The 13,820-nt window shown below is 54.8% G+C and overlaps 1 protein-coding gene across 5 annotated transcripts in view; it reads right to left on the bottom strand.

Annotated features, from left to right (window-relative positions):
* Window positions 1-13,820, bottom strand: part of PLXNA4 (plexin A4) — a 586,108-nt gene that overhangs the window by 64,162 nt on the left and 508,126 nt on the right. For all 5 annotated transcript variants that reach the window (XM_042972611.1, XM_042972629.1, XM_042972638.1 and 2 more), the window contains 4 exons: window positions 12,066-12,266; window positions 4,748-4,844; window positions 4,141-4,331; window positions 130-281 (listed from right to left, as the gene is read on the bottom strand). In XM_042972611.1, the coding sequence (XP_042828545.1) occupies window positions 130-281; window positions 4,141-4,331; window positions 4,748-4,844; window positions 12,066-12,266 (641 nt within the window). The remainder of the gene's footprint in view (window positions 1-129; window positions 282-4,140; window positions 4,332-4,747; window positions 4,845-12,065; window positions 12,267-13,820) is intronic.

Genomic DNA, 13,820 nt, shown 5'->3' on the forward strand with positions numbered 1-13,820 from the left:
GAATATTAGGGGCATTCTACTCTCCCCACCCCAAGGGTCTCTAGCACCTTTTGCCATTGGCTGTCAATTGTTGGCCAGGGAAGGGGGGTCAACAACAAGAGAGAGCCGTCTCGTGTGGCTTCCACTTACTGTTCTGCAGGGATGTAGCCATCCACTAAAGGGCTGCACTCCACACCGGCCACCTTCACATGGGAGGCGATGTCCCGGAATTCCAGACCCAGGTTCTCCCCTCGGATGGTGACCTTGGTGCCCCCTTCCCGAGGACCCGTGACTGGGATTATCTGGAGGGAGGAAGCACGGTAATTTGACAGGCACCGAGAGTGAGCCATTACTCACTTGCTGGTGGGGCAAGGAGAGGTTTCTGGCTCTTCCCCCTCTCTGCCCCATTCCCTGAGTTGGGCCCCTGTCCACAAGGGCACCCAGGTCTGGGACGCTTAATGGCAGGAACTTCGGGTAGAGAAGTCCGTGTTTGGGTGTGGTATTAGGAGCAGTGTTCAAATCCCCTCATTCACCTTCCTAGTTTGTGGAAGAGATGAGGGGATGGAACATGATATACACCGTTCTCGGGTGATTCATAGAAAATCACGGAATAAAGCCTCCCGGCATTTGCTTGTGTTGTTTCATTCGGAAGGAAAATGAACAACCCTCTTGATGCCCACCGCCCCCCGCGCTATGGCAAACCACCAAGTTTTCAAGATCCTTCTCAAATGTCACTTCCCCATAACCTCTCTCTCCACTGACATGTAATGCTCCTGTCATGGTAACAATCACTGGTGTCTGATTCCTCATCCTTCGGATCCTGTGTCTCTGAGCTCAGGGATGGTGTCTTACTTCCCATGGACTTCTCAGTGATGGCACTATATTTATCTCTCAAGTTGCCATTGGGCTGAAAACCACAACTACCCAAGCATCTTCCTGGATTTAGAAGAGCATTTGTCACAAGCCCTTTGCCTTCATTGTCTGGCTTGGTTTCTACCAGAGATGGGATTAATTTAGACTTTACCCTCATATACTGGCCAAAATGACTGGCTTTTCCTTCCAAGATGTCACCATTGGTGTTAAAAACCCATGACTGAGACGCTGGGAACCAACAACCAAGGGCCTGCTTTGAGGTAGGTGCCCCATACAGTTCACGCGATCTAATTATGACATCCCGCAGCAGTGACCCTAGTGGCAGAAGACATTCTGTGCCAGCCTCTCCTGGCATTTGAAAGACCAGAGAAGGGCACATTTCCCATTCCTGGTGTCTCTGAACACCAGCAACTGGATATTGGCCAACACCAATGGGATCGCAACTGAAGGAGCCCAGACGGCCCACCTCTTAATGTTTCCTACTCTCTCCACCGCCAAGGGCCACAACTGGGGGCTCCACCCTGGAGGAGGGTGAGAGAAACCAGGCTGGAGGGGCAGCTTTGCCGGGGAAGTCTGTTCACCTACGAGTTAAGATATTTCCTGCTTCTTACCCATGCGTGCACATGTGCACGAGTGAGCGTGCACATGAGTGTGAGGGTTTTCAAATGCATGTTCCCACTGTAGTGGAAAGACAGATCCCTCGGAGGCAGGGGCCCTTTCTGTGAGAGGGAGGCGGGCAGATATAGGGAGGGCTGGAAGGTGGAGGGTATGTTCTCAAATGCCTGTCCAGCCAGTCCCCAAAGCCCCACTGGCACCTGGCAGGAGTGGCTTCATGATATTCCAGCCCTGGCGTGTTGTCCTGAAAAAGGAGCTTTATCTCTGGCCCAGTCCTTGGTTCCCCGGGCTCCCGGAGGGCTGACGCCAGTATGGAGCCAGTAAATAGCCTCCGTCACAGGGAGATTTGTTTAATTTGCCATCTCCTCCCTGTGATTTTCTTGGTCTCAGGCCAAGAAGGAAGCAAGTCGTACTGTTTGCTGCAGACACACGGTTAGCAGTCACGCGTGGCGGCCCCTGGGGGTGGTTCTGCATTAAAGGCTCTGCGGGTGGGGGAAGTTGTAAAGGAGGGGGACTGGGGCACATAGGGTTCAGGTGCCCTCCTTTTCCAGGTTAAATGCATGTCTTTTGCCCCAACTCGAGAGCTGCTGTTGAGATTCCTACCCATGTAGGAGACTGAAGTAGAGTCTGAGGGAGACTCCCCGTGTCTGGAAAACCAGGAACGCGGAGGACAAAGGGACTGAAGTGGAGGGGGGGGGGTTGGGCACATACAGAGGGCCACCACCGTGGGGCCACTATGCTGGAGGAGGTTGTGCACCCGCAAAGGTCAAGCTCCCTCCCTGCCTTTCTCCATCCCTTGTAGGTGTGCACAGCTTGTGAGTGGAGGGGTGAGGGAGTATCTCTATGGGTGTCTTGCCTTTGTGGTGAGAGAGAGCGCTAATCTAGGAATCCAGAGACCAGGGATTCGGGGACCGTTTGATTTATGCTTTGGTGTGAGGGCATTAGCATCTCTGGGCATTACTCTTTGTATCTGGGAAAGGGGGCTGATAACCCTGGCTTTGGCAAGCATTATAACTTGAAATGTGTCCTCTCCCAAATCCACCTGTGGAAGTCCAAATGCTCAGTACCTCCAAACGTGGCCTTATTCGGAGAAAAGGTCTTTCTAGAGGTAATCAAGTTGAAATGAGGTCATTAGGGTGGGTTCTCATCCAGCATGACTGGTGGGTGTCCCCATATGAAGAGGGAATTTGGACAGAGACACACAGAAAGACACTGAGAAAAATTCAGGGAGAAAAGCCAGGAGAGAGGCTGGGGCAGGTCCTCCCGCACAGCCCTCCGAAGGACCAGTCCTGCCCACATCTGGGTCTCAACTTCCAGCCTCCGGAACTGAGAGATAGCAAATTTCTGTCTCTGAAGCCCCTCCGTCTGCGGTACTGTGTGGTGGTAGCCCCAGGAACCATGTGGGGGGGGGGGGTTGCTGTGAGCACGGACAAAGCAAGGGACAGGAAACTGCTTCGCAAACTGTGAAGGACCACACCAACATCTGGCCTATTGTGGTAACTGCCACGGTCAGGTTATTGGATACGTGTGTGTTTGTGAAACTCTGCACAGAGCCACATACCTGTCTATCCTTACTATGTATGCAGGCGAGACAGAACTCCCTTTCCTGTGTTTTTCTCTGCCCCTCCCTGCTTTGTTATTAAAATCAGCAGCCACTAGAGCAAGGGGGCGTTGAGTACCTATAATGTACAAATGCTGTGCTAGAGGCCCAGAGGGTCGCGCTGTTGAGACATACACGCCCCTTCTTTATTGTACCAGGGGAACACGGTGGGAGGTGAGGCCTGAGGGGTCTCTCTGCCAGGAGTGGAGAGTGGGGAGATGAAGACACCAGTGGCTAAATAAACCCCAGGGGCAGTGAACCCCTCGGTGTAGACATGGATGGCAACAGCTTTAACAACGTTGATGATGGACGAAGAGGAGGATGGTGAGATCCCTGTGGGCTGGGCACACAGCCAGCATTTTGCATGGTTCGGATCTCAGACAATCCTTGTGACTCCTCTGTGAGATGGAACCTTAGACCCCTTGCACACGTGAGGAAGCTGAGGCACGAAGGTAGTGATAAATTAGCCCTGGGATACCCAGCAACTGGCTGGCAGAGCTGGGATTCAAGCCCTGTTCTCGGCACGTTTAGCTCTTCCCTGCCTCTCACTGGTCTTTGCTCCATGACCCATGTCCCCTGAAGTGTGCTCCAAATCCATTTCTGCCATCTACCGGCTTAGGTCTTGCTTTGAGTGAGTCCCAAGGTCTCACCGTTTCCACCTTCTCCACCTCCTGAGGGCTGGGCTCTGTGCCCTGGAACCCCATGCACCCTCTGCTCATGGCTGAATGATCGGTGAGGTTGTCCCCGATGGAGCTTAACAGCCTCATCACCCAGATTCTGAGAGACAAAGGGAGACTGGCCAGGACTTAGAGTCATTTTTGATACTGTTAACATGGAGACTCCAACAGGACAGTGGAGCCCTTCTCTGTTTTCAACCTTCCTTGATAAGGGAGACACCCCTGGACCAAACCCACAGCTTCTGCAGAAGCCGGGCAGGAAAACGAGGATGCCCCCAGCCTGCCCTGGTAATCACTGGGGTGGCTGACACGACGGCGGGGCATGGCTGGTGAGGCCCCAGGCCATGGCAGGGCACGGCTCGGCCACCCGGAGCGGCCCAGAGGACCATGGCTTACCTCTGTGATGCGGGGGTTGGTGCACCTGCTGTTTGCACCCGACAGCTCCAACCACGGGCTCTCGTGAACGGGGCAGTGCTGCCTCAGGGTGCACTGGCCCTGGCTCTGGCACCAGCCGCACTGGAAGTCCGGGTCCGCCTTCAGGCACAGCCCGCAGCTCTCCCGCATGGCTCCGCACTTATAGAGGTGAACTGCGGGCGAAGGGCAGAGGGGAAGTGGGAGGGGATGGGACTGTGGACAAGGAGTGCAGTCCCAGCCTCGGATGATGAGACCCAAGCAGCCGTGTCCCTTTAGCCATTCTGACACAGAGAAGAGCAAAAGAGAACTTGGGCCCCAGGCAGCGAAACTTAATCAGAAGTGGGTCTCCCTCCAGAATCATCAGGGCTCTTGTGGCCAGTCCTGCTCACTCCGTCACACCCAGGACCACTGCCCACGGTGGCCCTGCACCCGAGAGGTCACGGAGCAGTGCACAGGCATAGAGGGCAGGCTCCGAGCCAGAGGGAGAGGGTCACCACTGGGGCAGGGATGGAATAATGTGTGCCCTCTAATGCAGGGCCTCCCCCTCCCTCTGCCCTATCTCCTTGCCGCCGGGGTCCACCTTCCACACCTTTGTTTTGAGCTGGGTTGTCGATGTTGAAGTGCCCGTTCCACACAACTGTCAACTCCACAGGCAGATTGTTGATCTCCATCCCTTCATAGGAATACTGCAGGCAGGTTGGGGGTAGGAAAGAAAAAAGTTGGGTTACAGAAATTTCTAGGGAGAGCTAGCTCTTTGGCCTGGAGCCCGCGAGGTGATTGGGGCTAAGGACCTGCTGTGACTGTGCCTGTGTTTGAGGGCATGTGTGGGGAAGCATGGTTCGGGGAACAGGGTAGGGCGGAGGGGGGCAGGATACTAAGGCAGGGGAGGGGCCAGGCCTGGATGGGGCCCATTTGGAATATGGATTCACAGAGCAGATTAGAGCGGAGCTACCCAACCCCCTTCCACGGATGCTGGCTCACACCAGCTGTCGCTTCCCATCTTCCTCCCTCGCTGTCCAGGGGAACCTTGTCGTTAGGCCCCACCAGGCCCTTGATTCAACTTGGGAATGTTAATTCCTAGGACAAGGTCAGAGGGGGTGGGTGCTTTATCAAAGACCTAGAGAGGGCTGATCAATTTCCAGGCAGGGGTAGTGGGTGAAGGCACTAGAAATGAAGGGGCCGTACTCTTCAGGGGCTGAGCTGATGGAGGTTAGGAGTCAGGAGAGCTGGATGTGGCTTAGAGGTGAGGTGGGAAATCCTGTGGACACCCTAGGGACCAAACCTGGGAATTTGGGTCAAGACTCCAAAGGCATGCACTGGCTCAGAGAGGCCAGGCCCCAGCTCTGTGGCTGCCCATGCGGGAGCTACCTCTAGGCCTGGACAGGGTCCCTGCCCAGCTCTCTTCGGAATCAGTGCCCCACCTGGCTGGGTCTCATCCTTGGGACTGAGTGCTGGGGCAGGGCAGGGAGGGAACAGGGAGTGCCAGCCCCCCCCACATCTGCCTTCTGAGAGCAGACACTTCTCAATCCCCAGAGAAGGAGGCAGGTGGCAGGGAATCGGAGCCTGCCCAGGGCAGCATTTCCAATCCGTACCTGGTGATTTTCTCATCATTCCACCAGACTCTGCCCTCCACAGGGGGTGAATGGAGGAATGGAACAGAGACAGGTTTTCTGCAGAGGAGGGGCTGAGAGCTGGCAATTTGCTAGAGGGGTTCAGTCCAAGAGACCTGGCCGGAAGTGATGTTTGCAGAGCCAAAGGCTCTTTCAACTCAGTTGAAGTTTGGAGGGGCTGGGGCGTGGGGGTGTTGATGGATATTATGGAGGTAGCTGGTGCCCCCTCCCCAGAGCAAGCGAGCTGCTAGCTTCTCACTAAGAGGCTACAGAACCTTGGGAACGCACAGCCTGTGGAGGGTCTCAGGGCTTGAGACGGTGCCTCTGCCTCTGGAGCCTATCCATAGAGACTTCTAGAGGAGATGTTACAATCTTAACCTGGGAAATCGCCCTAAATTCCTGAGTTATTGCTGAGAATGTGCTCCAGTGTGAATACATCATGACACTATCCTCATACACAACATCAGTGGGATGGTTGTCTAGCCTTCTTCAGGCTCTACCCTAGCACTCCCAAATTTTTCACTAACTCCCTGGAGACACGTGCCCAGACCAGGGAGCCACATTCAGTGTTTGCCCCACAGGGGTGGTGGTTTGCTCTGTACCATCCACTCTCTCATAGAATCTCCCCTGTGACCCGCGACACCAGGGTCTGGGCTCAAGCCATAGAATAAAGCAAAGCTCCCCAGCCCTGAAGAAACAACCACAGGGACTTTCATGATCGCTCAGCTCAGCTGGTGACTCATAAGCCCTTTGCTATGTAGTGCAGTTGATCAACTCCCCAGAGATGATGTTCTTTGCTTCTGGGTCAGACGGAGTCCTTCTAAGGCATCCTGAGCTTTCTCACAAAACCTCTTCCTCTCTAGACTGGTGGTTCTCAGGGTGGTCTGTGGGCCACAGTCTTCAGAACCACTTAGGGGGCCTAACCACGGATCCCAGGGCCTCTCCCTACACCTGCCGGGTTGGAAGATGGGAATGCATTTCAAACAGGCAACTCTGTGACTCCAGTACTCTGGGGAGTTAGAGACTCACCACTCACACTCCCTGTGGTCTGCTAGAAGCAGGGGACAGCGGCCTGGTGGTGGAGAGACGTTGCAGGAGCAAGAGACAGGGCGGGGGAGAGGAGGGCGGGAAGGGGAGAGGGCAGACTTTTCCAGATCTGCCTCCCACTCCCTCCCCTAGCCAAGCTCCACTTCCTCTCCTTCCCATCCCTGTTTCCATCTCCCTCCTCCAAGGCCCCAGTGCAGGAAGACTGCTAAGGGAAGGTGCTAAGGGCTGGCTTGAGGCTGTCCTGCCTCTACCTCCAGGAGGGATGCTGGTGGTGCCTAAGTCAGGATCCAAGCCTGGCTCCTGCTTCTCAGGCCTGGGTCTGGCCAGGATTCAATGTGGAAGCAGCAGGTGGTGACCAGGGGCCCCATTAACCAAAGATCAATAGAACCTTCAGGCCTCTCTCAGAAAGGCCCGGAAATCCCCCAGAGATTCTGCATACGTATGCATGTGTGTCTGTGTGCACAGACGTATTCACATGCAGCTGACTTGAGAAGAGCTCACAGCACAAATCTATGTTACCTGCGTGTTCACACACGCGTGCACACACATACGGGCACATACCGCAACAGAGGGGTTCCACAGTGACCGCCTGTGTGAATGTGAGCAAATGATGTAAGTCTCGGTTTCCCCATCTGTGACGTGGGAATTATGAACACTGCAGACCCAACAGGACTCTTTTGAGGGTTCAAGATAACCATCCAATGCGCTGAGCACAGTGCCTGTCACAAGGAATGAGCACTCAAATATGACTGTGTGTTTAGTCTACGCGTATACATTTGGGGATGCCGTCCAAAAATATGCTTGTGTTCCCTGTGTTTGTGTTTATGTGAAGTAATAATAGCAGGCATTTATTGAGTGTTTATGCACCAGACTCTTGGTACATATGGGATGAACGCACATGAGCATGCTTACGTGTTTTGGAGTGCATGTGTGTGTTTGCATGCATTTAATTTTCAAAGAAAATTGAAAATAAAAGACTTCAAGAATCAAATATGCTTGGCATTGCTTTATCTTTTTATCGCCCATTCCTGGGATCTTGACTATGAAATATTATAGAAGCCATTAACCCCTGGGGCTCCCCACCACCTCCTCCCTCTCTAGGGAGGTCACTGTCATTCCTGGAAGTTTTTTCCCCCGTGACCTGCGTCCTGCAGCAGGAGGGGGCCAACAGCTGGGGAGCCTGGACCACTGGCTCCCATCCCCCAGGAACCCCCACCTCTGCTTCATTTAGCATTTATATAGCTCTCCGCAATCAGCGGGCAGTTAATCTGCACAAAACCCAGAACTAAGGGGAGAATGTTTCAGGCTCTCAGGGGCCAGGAGGTTAAGTGTCTCAATCAAGGTCTGGCACATCACAGCCCAGCTAGGGGATGATGTTGTTCATTACCTCGGGAAAGGGTGAGCCTCTACCTTGTCAAGCAAAGACAAGACCTATTTAATTTGGACATTCTTTCCACTAACCATTCCCTGTTCTGAGCTCTGAGATGTTGTGCTGGAAAATTCTACCATTCAGGCGGACAGATCTGAACAATGGAAGAAGCTTGTGTATCCTCCGAGACCATCCCCAGGACCCCCGATGGCTCAGCAGACCCCTTCCCAGTTGTGTTCCAGTAAAGCAGGGAGGGGGCCAAGTTACCTCCCCATCCTTGTTCTGCACCTGGTAAACTGGGACACGGAGAGGAGATGGGCCGCTGCTGTGGGTTGGTGGAGGCTGGGGGGATGGAGCTGGCTGCCCCCTGCGGCCCCCTTGCTCCTGTGATTGCTGGTGCCTGAGAGGCGGGGACTGGGCACTATTATTAGAAGCACTTGTCATTTCCCTGGAGCCTTGGTCTAAAGGAGGCCAAGAATACCCACAGTTGTTCCTCCCTCCAATTGCTGCCTGTGAGCTGCCCTGTTTTCCTCCTACAACCACTGCTGCACCCCCCCACCCCCCCGCACCGAGGGCTCCAGCGATGGCCCAGGGCCTGTCCCCAAAATGTGGCCTGGAGACGAACTGCCTGCCCACCCAGCCTAGTATCCCACCCATGTGGAGTTTTCCTATGTCTCTTTTCCTTCTCTGCTTTCCTCTGAGATCTCTGTCACCCCTCTTCCTCTGTCATCACAAACTCGGGGGTTTTGTTGGATTTCCCCAGTGGCCCCCCTCCATTCCAGAAAGCTCAGGGATTGAAGAAGTGAAACAACAAAACTCCTCCCACAGTTCTGTCTGAGGCACATCAGACCTTGTTCCCAAGGATAGCACAAGGCTGGGTATAAAGCGCTCAGTTGCTATTTTTTGCCCAACCTTTGATTGTGGGGGGGGGGCGGTGTTATGAAGCTGGGTTGAATTTCTGAATTTGATATTTACTTGCTGTGTGACCTGGGGTTGGTCACATGCCCTCTCTGGGCTGCAGAGATTCCCCTCTGTTACAGATCACAAGCAGACACTCTCTCAAGTCTATTCCTGCTCCGGTAATATGTTGTCCTCTATAACTATGGTAACAGAGGCTTGCGGCTGATTATGACCCCAAAGTTTTTTAAGGACGTCACTTGATGGCAAGTGGTATCCTGGCCAAGAACAGCATTTAAACTGAGATCCTTGAAAAAGAGAGGCTCCTGGGAAGAGCCAGGGCTGAGCCCTCCTGAAGTGCATGATATTCCAGCAGGTTCTGGTAGACACAGGGAACTTTTCCTGGAATCTACCCTTTGTGGGGTACACCTCCTGTCTCCTCACATTCTAAGACTTTAAAATGGTACAGAAACAAACTTCCCCATCACCTTCCTCATGAGGGTGTTGAAATAAGAGAGGCTGAGCTGTTTTGGGAGCAGCAACCTTAGTAAGATACTGTAAACTGGCCCATAGCAGGTGGGAGACCTCAGACAGATTCCTAGCTCCAAGGGCCAGAGTTCAGGGTCCTGCAGGGATGGCAGGGGGATGTGCAGGGAGCCTGGGAGTCATGTCCTCTCATTGGTGGTCAGAGCCTGGGGCCACAGGCCTCCAGCCCCAAGGTCATGTTTCTACTGTGGTCCTGCTGACACGAGAAGTCTCCTGGAAGTGGATCTGAACTTGCCTGAGCTCCTGGGCTCAGGAAGCCAGCCAGCTGGGCAAGACCCCTATGGGGGGCCTGGGGCCTCTCAGGGCTGAAAGCAGATTTGACCGCTGTGTCCTGGGGCATCAGGCTTCCAGATCATGAAATCCCCAAGTAAGGAGCTGTGTGTGACCAGCAGATTTTGTCAATCCCCAGGATTCAACGTCAGACAAGCAGATGTCCAGCAGCACCTCCCCCTTGTCCCTATGGTACTGACCAGGATGTCGGGAGAAGCACCCTGCGGAGGCACCCCAGACGAGGGACCCACCCCACCTGTCAGGGATGCTGGGCTCCATTCTGTGTTCTCAGGAGGCTCCAACTTTGCCCCCACAGTCAGGGCAATGTGACCCCTAGGGGGCTCGTTCATTGAGTCAGGTCTGGCTCAGGAGTGCTGAGGGCCATTCGTAGAAAGGCATTGGGTCCCGAGGCACTGAGTTCTGACCAAGGAGTTTATAGGATGAACTCAGGCTGCTATATGGGGTGCCCTCGTCTGTTTGAGCCGGATGAAGCCCGGGCCCATGAGGCCCAGTCTTGTGTCTGGGGAACAAGGGCTCTCCATCATCAGAGGCCACAGACTCTGTCCTCCCTCTTGGGCCAGGTTCCCTGGGGCAGTGTCTCTGATGAAACAGACTTTTCTACGTCGTTTAAACCCCTATCTGCCTTCTGCTGACTCACATGTGGAGCTCAGGCTTTTTCTTCCCACAGGAACTTGCTTATTTAGGGGAGAATCACTTGAGCCAAACCCTTGGGGCTGGTCTGGTTGGCTTCAGGATTTATGAGGAAACAGGAGGTGTTTAATATCCCATTTGCTTGTGGGTTTAATCTGGAATGCTGCAGAAATCTGCCAAACAGCCTGGCCACCAGGACAGGAGGGAGATGTACCTGTGGGAGCTGTGGGGACACATCTGGGGTTTCAGGGGTTGGGACATTAATTGCCAGTTCAGTCCCTGTAATGCTGAGCGACCTTGGGCAAGCATGTGGGCCTCTCTGACCTCCACTTACGCTTAGAGTTTTTCCGTGAGCTGCTTTGTTCAGGACTCTCCTGGTCCCATATCACATCCCTAAATACAGTCACCACATATAAGCACCCCGCAGCAACAGGAAGGATGAATGGGAGGCAGTGTGACATAGGAGACCCTGAATCCAGGCCCAGCCCCGCCCCTCCCTAGCCATGTGACCTTAGACATTTCGATCTTTTTCTGGGCCGGGGTGGGTTACCCTGAGGCGCATGGAACTTCAGCCCCTTCTCAGGCCTGCCTATATATCACATTTTGTATTGATTACATTTTATTCATAAAAGAGGGTCCCCCAGATTGTATAAGTTTCCGCCCCACGAATCTAGGACCTGCCCCTGCTTCTGGGCCTCCAGGTTTTCATTCGCACGGTGAGGAAGAATATTAAGGTTTCCTACAGTTTGAACATGTTATGAGTCTATAAGCCTCATGTTTGTCTCTGAGCGGTCTGGGTGCATAGAGGTGGCCGAGAAAGAGAATGAGAGAGAGAACAGAGCGGTGGCTGGGGAGACCACACGGTCGGCAGGGGAGCAGCCACGCAGGAAAGGTGATGCAGGGGCTGCTGACCTGTCTTTCGTCGGGCATGGGCTTGATGTGGATGTTCTAAGCCCCGGGCAGGTTTGTGCTGATCCAAGCAGCACCCCTCTGGCTAGCTCCATCCTGTTCCACTGCTCCCTTTGCAGGTGTTTGGTCTGTCTTGCTGGGAAATGGCCTCTGTGCAGATACGAAGGGAGCAGCGGGCCTCTGCCGGCTCACATGAGGCCCCCGGGTCAGCCCCGGTGGGAAGACAGGGCCCAGGGACTCCAGAGCTGGTCTCTGGAAGGAGGATGGACATGGATGTTCCCGGAGCCGAACACACCCTGCAAACACCTCTCTCTGTCCACGGACAGCACTCAGCAGCCCCATGGCTGGTCCATCATCCCCTGCCACCGCGGCCCCTGCCTTTGACAGAGGACCCTCTTCGCCATAACCATGGGCAGACAGACCTCAGAGCCTAGCACTCTGCCGGGGTGGGCGTAAGAGGCTGAGCCGGGCAAGCAAGGTCGGGGGAAGCAGTGAGGCAGGGAGCTCGTTCTGTGGGTGTTTGGGGAAGCCCTGCAGAGCTGAGCTGATTTGGGGGTGCAGGAGGGGGGCTCAGGCGGCCCGGGAGCGGCAGGGCTAGGGGCACTCACAGAGGTGTTCTGGCACTGCACGCTGGAGCTGTTGAAGCGTAGGGCGGGCACCCTCTGCTCGCTGCCCTGGATGTTGAGGATGCATTCATACCCGCGCTGCCCAGACTGTGGCTGGGGAAGGTTCTTGGCCTTGAGAGTGATTGGCTTGATCACCTCCACGGGTACCAGGATCTTGTCCACTCGCAGCAGCTGGGGGCAGTCCTGGAACAGACAGCACAGCTCAGGCTGGGGAGCGGGAAGCCAAAGGTGCAGGGGTCTCTCCGGACCCAGCCCCGATGTTTGCCCTGCTCCACCCTCCCTCGGACACACCCACAGAAGGTTCAAGGCACTGGGGCCCATCCTCAGCCTCTGTGTGGGAGGGAATGGTCCGAGAAATCCCAGACTCTACAGTCACCTCCTGGAGGCCACTTCTCACTGAGGTTGTCTCCTGCCCTCTTCAGTTTTCAGTTTAATGCCCTCCAGACTCTGACACTCCTGGTTGCCTCTTCCCAGCACCCCTCCGACCCTAGCGGAGACACACTCAGCTGCTGGGTGTCCCGGGTCGCACTTCGGGCTTCAGTCCTAGGCTGCCAAGAGTTGGGACAGAGAGACCCACCAGAAGTGAGCTGTGGGCCCCAGCTCTGGAATGTGAGTCTGGACCACAGCAGGGGGGGGTGGGCAGGAGGGTCTTCCATACGTGGCTGAGTTTGGCAATTGGGAATGTTCTGGAATGAGGCCCAGAGGCCTTTTAAGATCCGGAAGCTTCTGACTGCCCTCTGAGGTTGGCCTGACCCCAAGGAAATGCCCCTCAGAGAAGACACACAGGGAGAACCCCTGGGATGCTAGCAATGAACACACTCATTCCTCAGGCTGAGTGGGGTCCGTTGGGCCTTGGGGGAGGGAGGAAATGACTGGGCCCTTTTCCCTGAGGCAATCAGCTCTGTCCAGGAAGGGCTGGGAGGCGGGGAATGGGTCAAATACGGAGTGTGGGTGTTCTGTCCTCTTTGCAGAGGTAGGGGCTGGCGTGTGGCTGGATTCTGAGAAGCCGAGTAGAAGAGAGTCAGTATGCCAGCCCTGATCGGCATGGGCAGGAGTGAGGACACAAGCAGGGCCTGGGTCCCCCCAGACAGACCATGCCCCAGACTACTGCTGTGGCACTGTTCGGGGCATGCTGAGACAGATGGCTTAAAAGCACGGTATACACATCCTTCCTGAGGATGCTGCCCTCAGCAGAGGCTGCTGGCTCCTGACCCCAGCACTCCTCCTCAGCAGACTGAGGCAGAAAGGAGGTTGAGGCAGAACAGCAGACTGGAGGGGTTGCAGGCAATCAGGCAACTGGCAGCTGTCCCTCCTGGGTCTGAAGGCAAACATGAACCCCTTCTGTCACTGAAAACTAGGAGGGAGAAGACCCACACTCTAGTGCCTCCTGAGCTTCTGGACAGCTACGGAACCCTGAATACATCACATCCCCACTTGGAGACTCAACTTCCTTATCTCTCGATCCGATGGTCTCCAACCACCCATTCAGCTCTTACCAGTCCTGATTCCATGATTTGGGGTGGTCTCACCTCTGTCCTTCTGGATTACCATGGAGCCTGACCAGAGAGGAGCAAGTGTCCCAGGCCCATGAAACTAACCCCCCTCTCTCCTTCAGGCTGCCCATACCTTTATTTTAAAAGGCAGGTAGGAGAGGAGCAACAGATCAGGCAAGCCCACTTCTGGATATATACCCAAAAGAGTTGAGAGCAGAGACTAGAACAGATGCTCGCTCACTCA

Source organism: Panthera tigris, chromosome A2 (assembly GCF_018350195.1).
Source record: "Panthera tigris isolate Pti1 chromosome A2, P.tigris_Pti1_mat1.1, whole genome shotgun sequence".
NCBI lineage: Eukaryota > Metazoa > Chordata > Mammalia > Carnivora > Felidae > Panthera > Panthera tigris.